This window comes from Salvelinus alpinus, chromosome 7, assembly GCF_045679555.1.
Source record: "Salvelinus alpinus chromosome 7, SLU_Salpinus.1, whole genome shotgun sequence".
NCBI classification, from domain to species: Eukaryota; Metazoa; Chordata; class Actinopteri; order Salmoniformes; family Salmonidae; genus Salvelinus; species Salvelinus alpinus.
In genome coordinates this window covers 31,369,731-31,383,174 of record NC_092092.1, presented here as the reverse complement: position 1 = coordinate 31,383,174, position 13,444 = coordinate 31,369,731, and the positions used below count along the sequence as shown (strand labels likewise).

Sequence of the window (13,444 nt, the reverse complement as noted above, 5' to 3'; positions counted from 1 at the left end):
TATGTCATTTTAGGCGAAAATTGAAAAAAAGGAGCGGATCCTCTTAACAGGAATGCAAACCACTCTCCCTCCTGTTGCTGTCCCTAACATGTAAAGTTTATGATGACAGTGTTGTGATGTCTCCTGTACAGATGTTTTTACGGTCCTGTTGTGGGACACGGACTTGAACGGGAGGCAATTAGCAAGCACAGCTGTGACACAGGAATCTTCTGGAATGTTAATGTTCTGGAACATGGGATCAGACTCGGTACAGCGGACTAGTCTTTGGGATACTGATGTAGATTTGCACAAGTTCTCCGAACTTGTCGTTTTGTCAAACAAGGCAATGATGTAGCATTTAAATGCAGAAATAGTCAGGTACCCAAGTTAGCATCACAATGTGTACAGAAAAAGACAATTAGTTGCAATTGAGACCATGCTTTTGTTTAATCTTTTCAATAAAATATTTGACAATTTCAAATAAAATACTCAAATGAATGGGAGTTACAAATAAATATAGTCATGACTTGTTTACGATATACAGCCATAGCAGGAGCAGTTTTTTTTAAAGTGCAAAGAATCAGGTAACTGCCTTGTGTAACTGAGGGAGAAAGAGTGGCCAAAATATTAAGGTGCTCAGATCCGATTCAGAGATTGACCTCAAACATGTCAGTGAAGAACACATCACAAGAGAAGTACAGCCATTACTGTTGTTATAAGACAGAGACCTGACCTAGTCCGTTATCTAGTGCAAGTCCGGAACACTGCAAAATGCTGTGACGCAAGCATGACAGCACTTATCCTTGATCTGATGTGGTGGGTGAGTTCTAGAATGTTCAGAAGAGTGACACACAGGACATTACATCATAGGGCAACTGCTCTATACACACACAGGCAGTAGCAGATAAGATATTTCTCTCAAATTTTGGGCACAAATTTGTTAACATACCTGTTAGTGAGCATTTCTCCTTTGCCAACGTAATCCATCCACATGACAGATGTGGCATATCAAGAAACTGATTAAACAGCATGATCATTACACAGGTGCACCTTGTACTGGGGACAATAAAAGGACTCTAAATTGTGCAGTTTTGTCACACAACACAATGCCACAGATATCAAGTTGAGGGAGCGTGCAATTGGGAATGTCCACCAGAGCTGTTGCCAGAATTTTATGTTCATTTCTCTACCAAAAGCCAATGTCATTTTAGAGAATTTAGCATTACGTTCAACCGGCCTCACAACCGCAGAACACGTGTAACCACGGCAGCCCAGGACCTCCACATCTGGCTTCTTCACCTGCAGGATTGTCTGAGACCAGCCACCTGGACAGCTGATGAAACTGAGGAGTATTTCTGTCTGTAATAAAGCCCTTTTGTGTGGAAAAACGAATTCTGATTGGCTGGGCCTGGCTCCCCAGTGGGTAGATCAGGGCCCAATTTATTTATTTAAAATTGACTGATTTCCTTATATGAACTGTAACTCAGTAAAATCGTTGAAATTGTTGCATGTTACGTTTTATATTTTTGTTCAGTTAGTTCGACTAGGATCAGGGATTCACTAATATTCTAACTAGCTGTCAACTATAACTGACATTATGGTCCCTATCAACACAAAGGGCGAGTCTCAAATGACACCATATTTCCTATATACAAGGGTATCATTTCAGATTTGTACCATATATGTCAAACTTCACCAACTGTTCTTTAACCTTTTTTTATTCAGGTTAGTCTCATTGCAATAACATTTATTTTTCAACAGAGACCTGGTCCAATGATCTACTACTATGCTCTCATATTTAAAGTAGTCACATTAAAATCCTGTACAGAAAAATTATAAATAAATAAATAAATCAACAATACAGACTTGCGCTAGCCACTGGATAGATTAGCAAAGAAAAAACTTCATTCAATCCAGTTTGACAGGTCGTCTTAGAAAATAAATCACTTTCCCATCAACACAACCTGCTAAACCTTCAGCCTGCCCGTTTCTGCTTTAGCCAACTTGCCGTTGTCATGTCTGGCAAGAAAATGTAGGGTTTGCTAATACAGAAAAAGGCAGGTAGCCAAGACTAGTACTAAACCTCACCTCAGCCTTAACCTAATATTATGTTAGGTTTCCTGACAGCTTAGGGCCCAAACAAGCTACAATCATATCATCAACCACTCTAGAAGAGCTGTAAGTTACACTTTTTAGTTAAAGTCAGCTGGGTATGATATAATTGTTTAGTGGAACTCGGGTAGAAGGGAACTGCCTGTACACCAGCTTGAGAAAGCTGGGATGGATTCAAAGGGAGCCAGGTAGACAGGAGGTGTTGATGGAAGAGACAGAGGAGGAGAAAGGAGGAGGAAACATAGGGATGGAGAGATGGGGCGGTAAAGGCCGTGGGAGCTGAGATATCGATGCTCTACTTGGTCTTCTTGTCCTCAGTCGGAGAGTAGGGGGGAGGTTTGTCCTGGAGAAGAGGAGAAAAACAGTATTATTACAGATATACACAGTATGGAGGACAAAATCAACTGAGTTAAACCCATTTGATTAAAGTACTACATTGATACTATGCTAATCTGATACTGTCAGTTCCTACACTAGATATAGCAGGATAACATTTGATTTAAGTACTAAATTGATACTATGCTAATCTGATATACTGTCAGTTCCTACACTAGATATAGCAGGATAACATTTGGCATTTGCTTTGACTGGTTTCTCCAACCTGTGTGTCTGATTGCGGGCTGTAGCTGTCATTACATTTTGTCAGCTGGTTATTGTCATGCAAAAGACTGCAGGTCTCACAGTAATTGACGGTTAATTAACAAACATTTAGCATCTCCAGGCATCAACTCATTATGATATGAAGAAATTGTATTTCAGAAGAACAGAATACGAGTTGGCCTACTGTATGTTATCTGGCTATGCACCATGCTATATATAGGCTGTAGGCTTGTTCATTTAGTGGACGATATATGTTTATAAGTCCCATGCCATTATGTTATATGATTTTATTTTAAGAATAATATAATTGAACTTAGTTGAATAAAACACAAAGGATGTTTTTCATTCTGGATCGAGTGTGCATATGAAGTGGCTATGTTGAGCATAAGTGATCATTTGAAACAAGTCCTATACACTAGATTTAGAGCTATTTGGCAACTTTAGTTGTGAATGATACCTTAGATCTTTGAAATCAAAACATATATGGACTGCATGATGCGACCATAGGCTATTGATGATTTGAGAAAGTCATAAAAAAAGCTTCAACTCTGTTCCTTGCCTCAGGCTGCACACATTCTCTCATCAAGTAATCATATTTTCACCCAACAGACCTTAGTCTTAACTAATATGTAAAAATACGTTTCGATTTAGAATGGCAGAAACAGTGGCACAAGAAAAGACGTATGCACTCGAATAGCGAATGGAGGCCGCTTACCCACGGTTCATTTTTCAATCGTGCTGGGTAGGCAACTCTGGATATTTCACTCCATGCATCAACCACTGTTTGAGGAGCAGGCAGGCTCTCGCTGCACGACTGGTGATACTCTGCCAAACTCTGTATGCCATGGGCTCGCCAACCCTGTTCCTACAGCTACCCCAGTGCTCTGTATGCCATGGGCTCTCCAACCCTGTTCCTACAGCTACCCCAGTGCTCTGTATGCCATTAGCTCTCCAACCCTGTTCCTACAGCTACCCCAGTGCTCTGTATGCCATGGGCTCTCCAACCCTGTTCCTATAGCTACCCCAGTGCTCTGTATGCCATGGGCTCTCCAACCCTGTTCCTACAGCTACCCCAGTGCTCTGTATGCCATGGGCTCTCCAACCCTGTTCCTACAGCTACCCCAGTGCTCTGTATGCCATTAGCTCTCCAACCCTGTTCCTACAGCTACCCCAGTGCTCTGTATGCCATGGGCCCTCCAACCCTGTTCCTACAGCTACCCCAGTGCTCTGTATGCCATGGGCCCTCCAACCCTGTTCCTACAGCTACCCCAGTGCTCTGTATGCCATTAGCTCTCCAACCCTGTTCCTACAGCTACCCCAGTGCTCTGTATGCCATGGGCTCTCCAACCCTGTTCCTACAGCTACCCCAGTGCTCTGTATGCCATGGGCCGTCCAACCCTGTTCCTACAGCTACCCCAGTGCTCTGTATGCCATGGGCCCTCCAACCCTGTTCCTACAGCTACCCCAGTGCTCTGTATGCCATTAGCTCTCCAACCCTGTTCCTACAGCTACCCCAGTGCTCTGTATGCCATGGGCCCTCCAACCCTGTTCCTACAGCTACCCCAGTGCTCTGTATGCCATTAGCTCTCCAACCCTGTTCCTACAGCTACCCCAGTGCTCTGTATGCCATGGGCTCTCCAACACTGTTCCTACAGCTACCCCAGTGCTCTGTATGCCATGGGCCCTCCAACCCTGTTCCTACAGCTACCCCAGTGCTCTGTATGCCATTAGCTCTCCAACCCTGTTCCTACAGCTACCCCAGTGCTCTGTATGCCATGGGCTCTCCAACACTGTTCCTACAGCTACCCCAGTGCTCTGTATGCCATGGGCTCTCCAACACTGTTCCTACAGCTACCCCAGTGCTCTGTATGCCATGGGCCGTCCAACCCTGTTCCTACAGCTACCCCAGTGCTCTGTATGCCATGGGCTCTCCAACCCTGTTCCTACAGCTACCCCAGTGCTCTGTATGCCATGGGCTCTCCAACCCTGTTCCTACAGCTACCCCAGTGCTCTGTATGCCATGGGCTCTCTAACCCTGTTCCTACAGCAACCCCAGTGCTCTGTATGCCATGGGCTCTCTAACCCTGTTCCTACAGCTACCCCAGTGCTCTGTATGCCATGGGCTCTCCAACCCTGTTCCTACAGCTACCCCAGTGCTCTGTATGCCATTAGCTCTCCAACCCTGTTCCTACAGCTACCCCAGTGCTCTGTATGCCATGGGCTCTCCAACACTGTTCCTACAGCTACCCCAGTGCTCTGTATGCCATGGGCCCTCCAACCCTGTTCCTACAGCTACCCCAGTGCTCTGTATGCCATTAGCTCTCCAACCCTGTTCCTACAGCTACCCCAGTGCTCTGTATGCCATGGGCTCTCCAACACTGTTCCTACAGCTACCCCAGTGCTCTGTATGCCATGGGCTCTCCAACACTGTTCCTACAGCTACCCCAGTGCTCTGTATGTCATGGGCCGTCCAACCCTGTTCCTACAGCTACCCCAGTGCTCTGTATGCCATGGGCTCTCCAACCCTGTTCCTACAGCTACCCCAGTGCTCTGTATGCCATGGGCTCTCCAACCCTGTTCCTACAGCTACCCCAGTGCTCTGTATGCCATGGGCTCTCTAACCCTGTTCATACAGCTACCCCAGTGCTCTGTATGCCATGGGCTCTCTAACCCTGTTCCTACAGCTACCCCAGTGATCTGTATGCCATGGGCTCTCTAACCCTGTTCCTACAGCTACCCCAGTGCGCTGTATGCCATTAGCTCTCCAACCCTGTTCCTACAGCTACCCCAGTGCTCTGTATGCCATGGGCTCTCCAACCCTGTTCCTACAGCTACCCCAGTGCTCTGTATGCCATGGGCTCTCCAACCCTGTTCCTACAGCTACCCCAGTGCTCTGTATGCCATTAGCTCTCCAACCCTGTTCCTACAGCTACCCCAGTGCTCTGTATGCCATTAGCTCTCCAACCCTGTTCCTACAGCTACCCCAGTGCTCTGTATGCCATGGGCCCTCCAACCCTGTTCCTACAGCTACCCCAGTGCTCTGTATGCCATTAGCTCTCCAACCCTGTTCCTACAGCTACCCCAGTGCTCTGTATGCCATTAGCTCTCCAACCCTGTTCCTACAGCTACCCCAGTGCTCTGTATGCCATGGGCTCTCCAACACTGTTCCTACAGCTACCCCAGTGCTCTGTATGCCATGGGCCGTCCAACCCTGTTCCTACAGCTACCCCAGTGCTCTGTATGCCATGGGCTCTCCAACCCTGTTCCTACAGCTACCCCAGTGCTCTGTATGCCATGGGCTCTCCAACCCTGTTCCTACAGCTACCCCAGTGCTCTGTATGCCATGGGCTCTCTAACCCTGTTCCTACAGCTACCCCAGTCCTCTGTATGCCATGGGCTCTCTAACCCTGTTCCTACAGTTACCCCAGTGCTCTGTATGCCATGGGCTCTCTAACCCTGTTCCTACAGCTACCCCAGTGCTCTGTATGCCATTAGCTCTCCAACCCTGTTCCTACAGCTACCCCAGTGCTCTGTATGCCATGGGCTCTCCAACCCTGTTCCTACAGCTACCCCAGTGCTCTGTATGCCATGGGCTCTCCAACCCTGTTCCTACAGCTACCCCAGTGCTCTGTATGCCATGGGCTCTCTAACCCTGTTCCTACAGCTACCCCAGTGCTCTGTATGCCATGGGCCCTCCAACCCTGTTCCTACAGCTACCCCAGTGCTCTGTATGCCATTAGCTCTCCAACCCTGTTCCGACAGCTACCCCAGTGCTTCATTTGGGAAACCAAGTGAAATATGTTTGGGAACATCGATAGTATTACATGTTCACAAGGAAACATTTAATTCAACTGTTGAGAGCCCCTCTCTGCTTGCTTGAGAAAGGAATGTAGGAGAGAGAGGAGATGGAAATGCACAGTATAAAGCTAAAAAGTCATGCGTCAGCCTATTAATTATGAAAATATTTTTTTAAATCCCTATTACTAGGGAATTTGCAATTTTACTATAATTGTAAGCTAACTCTGTAAGCCTGCCTAGGCCTATATGTTCTCTCCCAGAATCATATATAGAATGTTTGGAGTGTAGCATAAGGTAACCAGTCCATCCAGTATGCATGATAATACAGTCCTCACTCAAAGAAGATTACTAGAATTTGAGTATAGACTCGACCAATTATGTACCAGACATCTTAAATCAGTTTTTCTTATGTTTCTGTGCCATGTGTAATATGCAGTAGGCGATGTATTGTATCATTTTAATTCCCTTCTTTCTTGGTGTCAAATATAGGCCTATGCATTTGCATAAGCTCTAATATGCTCATGGCTGTTTTGAATGAATCATCGCCTTAGAAAGCGCTGTCCATTTCATTGTTAGGCTTTGAAACAACATCCACAACAACCATGTTTTCCACTCAGTTTCAACCTGCTGTTGAACTTCTATCTTCAAACTGATCAATCACAGTGAGGTGAGTTTTAAAAGCACATACTGTTTTGATAAGTGTTTGATGTGATTTTCAATAGCATTTGCATTGATGTCAGAGTGGTTAGAGGGACAATAGAGCCCTGAGTACCAGGCCATTAGCAACCTGATGGTAGTTAGCAAATTGGGTACTACCAACTCATGTCCAGAGTGCATAAAAGGAGATTACGTGACTCAAAAGGTTACGTGGAATTTTACTGCGGTCCTGACTGCCGGTGTGGTGGTAATACGGTCACCACAACAGCCCTAGTCTGACTACTCTCCACCGGAGAGGAAGTGAGCACCTGTTCTCTGGTTGCACTGGAAGTGGGATGTGGGATGTCTCTCACAGGTCTCTGTACCATTGGATTGTTCCTCTCTCATTGGTCCTGTGCTGCTTCCTGCATGGCATTAATTGGCTGTACTCTAACCTGCTCTTTGTTTATTGGGTCAGGCAGCTGTCTGCATTGACTTGTCCTGATGACGCTGCCTCTCCTACTGGGCCAACAATTTAAATATAATGGGGAGAATCCATACCCTACTAAAGTGAAATGTTATCTATGTGCATTTGATAAAGTCAGATTTACAGTGGTAAAATGGTAAACAGGTGGTAAACAGGTGTACCTGTGGTAGGTAGGTGGGAGGGAGTGTGGCACAGCTGGTACTGGCTGCTGTCTCTGCTGCCTTTGCCTCGGCTGGGGGAGGAGAGAAGCACAAATTAATTAATTGTCCTATTATTTAATGCTTTGGCAGCATGGGATCGCTCACATCACGCTAATTAAAACTATATCTAATGAAGGAACTTTGCAAGAGTGAGTTAGAAAGAAAGAAAGAAAAGGAGAGTGAGCGAGGGGAAGGAGAGAGAGAGAGCACGAGAGAGAGGAGAGAAAGCGAGAACCAAAATGTATTCTGACCTGCAGGTGTGGAGGGCAGGTCAGGGTTGTGGGGGGCCTGCTGTCCCAGGGGGGCCGAGTAGGGAGGAGGGGGCATGTAGGCCGCAGGGCCATCAAACCCGGCGGGGTTGGGGTAGAATGCATCTGGAAAGAAACAGACAGTGGTTAGATATGAGATGCAATAATACATGGACTGTTTTTTTGTGATTAAACTATTTTTCAAAGTCCAATTGGACAAGTACAAAACATTAAAAGGAAGACAGCAGTCGTCTTGGTGTCTGGTCAGTACCTGGCGGAGGGGGGTTGGGGTAGGAGTACCCGGGTGGGGGTCCCGCCGGGTACCCATTGGCTGGGGGAGGAGGGTAGGCATATGCCCCGTTGGCCATGTACGGACAGCCCCCAAAGCCACCACTCACAGGCTGCCCTCTGGATGCTGCACAGGGGAAGAGGAGAGGGGGAAACATCCATTTAAACTAGCTATTTCAAAAGGAGCTAGTCACTGGGTAAAATGATCAAAGATTAAAGCTCCAAAGTTCTTCACCTTGTGCAGCGACCTGTAACATGCACTGTCCAAACTCAATGGCTCCTCCAGCAGCAAACACCAGCTTAAAGGTGGCACAGCCTTCCCAGCCTCCTGAGAGAGTGAGAAGTACAGTTAACTCTTTCAAAAAATAAAAGATAAAACATATTCCAGATTTTAAACTAAAGCGAGCCTGTTCCTCCAAGGTTTGGCAGGGAGATCAAGAAGACTTTCCTTCCATGTCCATTTTAAGCACAGACGTGGTCCTTGGCTAGGTATTATGCAGTCACTTTACCTCTACTTACATGTACAAATTACCTCGACTAACCTGTACCCCCACACATTGACTCGGTACCGGTACTCCCTGTATATAGCCTCATTATTGTTATTTTATTGTGTTAATTATTTTTACTTTAGTTTACTTAGTAAATATTTTCGTTACTGCATTGTTGGTGAAGGGCTTGTAAGCAAGCATTTCACAGTAAGGTCTACACCTGTTGTATCTGGCGCATGTGACAAATTTGATTTGATTTATGTTTCTCTGCTACTGACAGTGTGAAGTTCTTTGAGGTGTGGTGGGATACAGTCAGTCTCATTCTCTCACACACAAACACACACACCTCCGGGCTCTGCGCTGACTGTGCCTTTGATGTAGTTGGCCCCCAGGACAGGCTGTTTGACCTCACAGCCCTTCATCAGGTAGAAAGGCATCATGAAGGAATGCAGAGCATCATGACCCCCCTTCGCCACAAAGATCACCTGGGGACAGACAACCTGGATTACGCCCATCATTTGCTTTCATATCTAGTGCCTATAGGGTTAGGGACTGGGTTGGGGTGTGTGAAAAATGTGCACGGTAAAGAAGTGTGTCTCCTCTTACCCTGTAGGGAGTCAGGAAGACACTCCCCTTCTTACTCTTCCTGAAGGCATCAGGCAGGCACTCAGCTTCACAGAATACAAGCTCCACGTTCTCATAGCTCATCAACACACTGATGACACACACACACACACACACACTTTTGTCAACATATAATTTTGAAGTTGCAAGTCAATTCAGTGTTAATTTACCTAACTCAACATGACAATTATTATTTTCCATAACCACAGATAAAAATAAAAGATTTAAAAGAGCATGCTTATGAGATCAGGGGGGCATTGTGCAACTGTCCAAGTTGGTCAGTTACCATAAGTGGTCCATTGCTCATCTCCAGTAAAGAGCTAGTAGGCTGTAATAGGCTTAGGCTTGGTGACACACTAGTGGCTGGCTAGATGGTTAGTTACAACACCTTAATAGGTTTACCTGCCATGCCCGCATGACAGATACGTAACGCGTATTTCCGGGAAAACGGCATGATTAGTGGAGTAGCGTTGAGTGTAGAGGTGGATCAAATGAATATTCTTAGTGTTTGTGACGCCCGCCGTTTGGTGAGAAGTAGACCCGGTGGCAATGGCAAGACGGAGAATTCCCAGTCTGTCTTGTTGAGCTTTGACAGTGTTTCTTCCTGATAAGGTCAGGTTATAGTTGCTATTCTCTGAGGGCCTATGTTCCGAACCAGCTTCGGTGCTTTAGGTGCCAAGGATCCGGACATGTTGCAGCAGTGTGTAGACGGGAGATCCCACGATGTGAGAAATGTGCAGGAGGGCAAAGTCAGAGGGAGTGTACAGTTGGGATAGAGAAAGCCCTGTGTCAACCGTGGGGGTGCCCATGCAGCTGGGGATCCAAAATGCCCTGTGAGAGAGAGACAGGTTGAGATTGCCAGAGTTTGAGTAGGGCAGAAAACGTCCTATGCTGAGGCAGTGAAGAGAGTAGAGGATAGCCCAAGGGTTAGTTAGGCAACTCCGAGCCCCCAATTGAGTAGGCCTGAAGAGAGAGAGCCAGAGAGGATGGGTTTTAGTAAGGTTGGATTTTTTGCATTTATAGCCATGGTGATCAACTGCAATGCACTGATGGAGCAAAAATCACAGAAGATAGATCTGGTCGTTGCAGCAGCAAAGATATTTGGGTGTGAGAGAGTTTAGTGCAGAAGATCTACAGGAAATTTTGGGAGAAGGGGTTCCATCCTCCCAGGCTGACGGTCTTCTGTAGGATCGTTTAGGGCCAAGTAGTGAGGTGGTGGGAAAAGTACCCAATTGTCATACTTGAGTACAAGTAAAAAGATACCTTAATAGAAAATGACTCAAGTAAAAGTGAAAGTCACCTAGTAAAATACCACTTGAGTAAAAGTCTAAAAGTATTTGGTTTTAAATATACATAAGTATCAAAAGCAAATGTAAATGCTGAAATATACTTAAGTATCAAAAGTAAAAGCATGAATCATTTCAAATTCCTTAAATTAAGCAAACCAGGCGTCACATTTTTTTTTTTTTTTTTTTTTTTAAATGTACAGATAGCCAGCAATCAGACATAATTTACAAACAAGGCATTTGTGTTTAATGAGTCCACCAGATCAGAGGCAGTAGGGATGACCAGGGATTTTGATAAGGGTGTGAATTGGACCATTTTCCTATCAAAATGTAATGAATACTTTTGGCTGTCGGGGAAAATGTATGGAGTAAAAAAGTACATTATTTTCATTAGGAATGTAGTGAAGTAAAAAATAAACAGTTGAGTACAGATACCCCCAAAAACTACTTAAGTAGTACTTTAAAGTCTTTTTACACCACTGAGTAGTGGGATGGGGTGGTGGGTTTCTGGGGATACTGTATATGTGCAGGATTCGATGGTTTTGTCACAATGTGGAATGCACATTCCAAACTAAGTAACGCAGCAATATGCCAAAAAGGGTCTAGTTTGCCAGAAATTCACAATAGGAAGAAGAAGACGAGGTCAAATCATGACATCAGTGATCTTCAGGTCAGAGTTCTTGAAAAATGCCAGAGTCTCAGAGTTGGATGACCGTTCAGAGGTCGTTTTTTTCAGAGTTCCCAGTTGTTTTGAACGCGGCATAAACTCAACCTAAACTGATGAGCTGAAGTGACACTGACAGACAGTCAACACACGATTTGATTGTCATCACTATGCAAGAGTTAGCTTCTGAGTCCTGGCCAAGTTGTTGACAAGGCAAGATCTATTAGCTAGTTTGCTAGGTGTCTGAAAGAATACGCAATGTCAAAGCTACAATACATTGAATGGCTAGCTGGTAAGATACACAGAAAGCTAACTAACGTTACATAGCTAGACATTGCCTAGTTACATAGGGATAATCTCAATTGCATAGTCCTAGGTTCCTCCCCTCTGACCTTCTCCTCCAAATGGGTTTTGAGGAGGTGAAGAGAGGACGAGGAGATTCTCCCATACACACAGCTAACTAACGTAACTCTACCAAAGACAGTACAGTATGAAGACGGGAAGGAATTGCTTCTTGAATAGAAATTCCGGATCACGCTTGACGGCGATGTTGGTTAGCTAAGCTCATGCGCAGAAACACGTTAGGGTCGTCTCACGCCGAACTGCGCATGTGTAGACCATCAACTCAAAGGCACTCCTTCGATATAAAGTCGTTTTTGACGAAAATAAAAACGTGTCAGTTTGTCACTTTCAAGAGGTTTGAGTAATAACATGTTCAAATACTTAAGACATTGGCTCGAATCTAGGTGGTGCCTTTACATTTCATGAAAATTAACAACCAATGAATATTTTTTCACTTCTCTCATTGACTTCTCAAACCCCAAACCCCGGCCTGGTCTGTTTAGTCTGCTTCGCAAGCGTTCACAGAAGTCTAGTGATGTTCCGTATCTGTGTTAAGAAACTCTGTGCGTCTACTACGGCTAGCTTGCTCACGTTGACTGAAGAGCATTACCTAGCTAGTATGAGCAAGCTAGCTCTAGCTATCTAACGTTACCTTTCACTGTTGGTGATAATGACGCCTCCGGATTCTGAATTGTTCTTGTTCAAAGCCATTGCGATGTCGCTTCGTAACTACCGAGTGGAATGAACAAAGTAAAAGACTGACAAATGCAGTCTCAAATGTGAACTGGATAAAATCGTTGTGTAGTTTCACTAGTCCGCCTGCTTCACGGACCACTTTTGTTGTGATGCTGATGCGCCTGCACTTTCTGGCATGTTACGCCCACACGGCGGTGTCATCTCAAAGTGTCTCTCTGGTCATTTCTAGAGAGAGAGCGGACGACTTTAGAAATATGTCATTAAGGTACACAGTGGTTTACCACAGTGAAGTGGTTTACCATACTGTATTTTGTCAAACATATTAGCAGTTGAATTTGAAAGAGCTCTACAGTACCCAATATTTAGGCTACTTATTGACTATGGGTGCAAGCATAGTTGCTGGAAATAGTGGTGCTGAGTAGGGGTGTGCCTAGTAGTCAGTTATTGTAATAAATATATGGGCATGTTTCCAGATACAAATATGATCCGAGTATTTTTTTATTATCCGTGATTTTCTTTGTTGATTTAAAAAAAAAATCAGGTGTCAGCACACAACTTTCTAATGTCAGTCATTCATATATGCGAGTTTCTAAATAACTCAACGGGCTAGTTTGCCTGTCTGTAAAGAGATGGGCGGGCTGTACTTTGATCCTGCTGCTCTGATAGAGCGTATTTCTGAGTCCACTCGCTTCAGATCACTTTTCCTCACATGTTTTCAGTCTGATCATTTAGATTGCTGCTGCCTGATACTAGGATTTAACTTTCATTTATTTTTAATCCCTTTTTCGTTGTAGCCAATTGGTAGTTACAGTCTTGTCCCATCGCTGCAACTCCCGTACGGACTTGGGAGAGGCAAAGGTCGAGAGCCACGCATCCTCCGAAACACGACACTTAACACAATGCCTGCTTAACCTGGAAGCCAGCCACACCAATGTGTTGGAGGAAACACTGTACACCTGGCAGCTATGTCAGCGTGCATGTGCCCGGCCCACCACA

At 45.1% G+C, this 13,444-nt stretch overlaps 1 protein-coding gene across 1 annotated transcript; it reads right to left on the bottom strand.

The window, feature by feature from the left end:
* Positions 1–407: 407 nt before the first annotated feature.
* LOC139580808 (WW domain-binding protein 2-like) lies at positions 408–12,697 on the bottom strand. The gene is made up of 8 exons (XM_071409835.1): positions 12,405–12,697; positions 9,443–9,551; positions 9,183–9,321; positions 8,584–8,676; positions 8,332–8,475; positions 8,064–8,186; positions 7,774–7,844; positions 408–2,434 (listed from the first exon to the last, which is right to left on the bottom strand). Exons 1-8 carry the CDS (start codon positions 12,461–12,463, stop codon positions 2,387–2,389), a joined length of 786 nt encoding a protein of 261 aa, XP_071265936.1. The 5' UTR covers positions 12,464–12,697; the 3' UTR covers positions 408–2,386.
* Between the last annotated feature and the right edge of the window lie 747 nt (positions 12,698–13,444).

Coding starts and splice junctions, on each gene's coding strand:
- LOC139580808 (XM_071409835.1), bottom strand. CDS start 12,463: ATGGCTTTGAACAAGAACAATTCAGAATCCGGAGGCGTCATTATCACC. Junction 9,552..12,404: donor ATTATCACCAACAGTGAAAG/GTAACGTTAGAT, acceptor GTGTGTCATCAG/TGTGTTGATGAGCTATGAGA. Junction 8,187..8,331: donor CCCCAACCCCCCTCCGCCAG/GTACTGACCAGA, acceptor GTTTCTTTCCAG/ATGCATTCTACCCCAACCCC.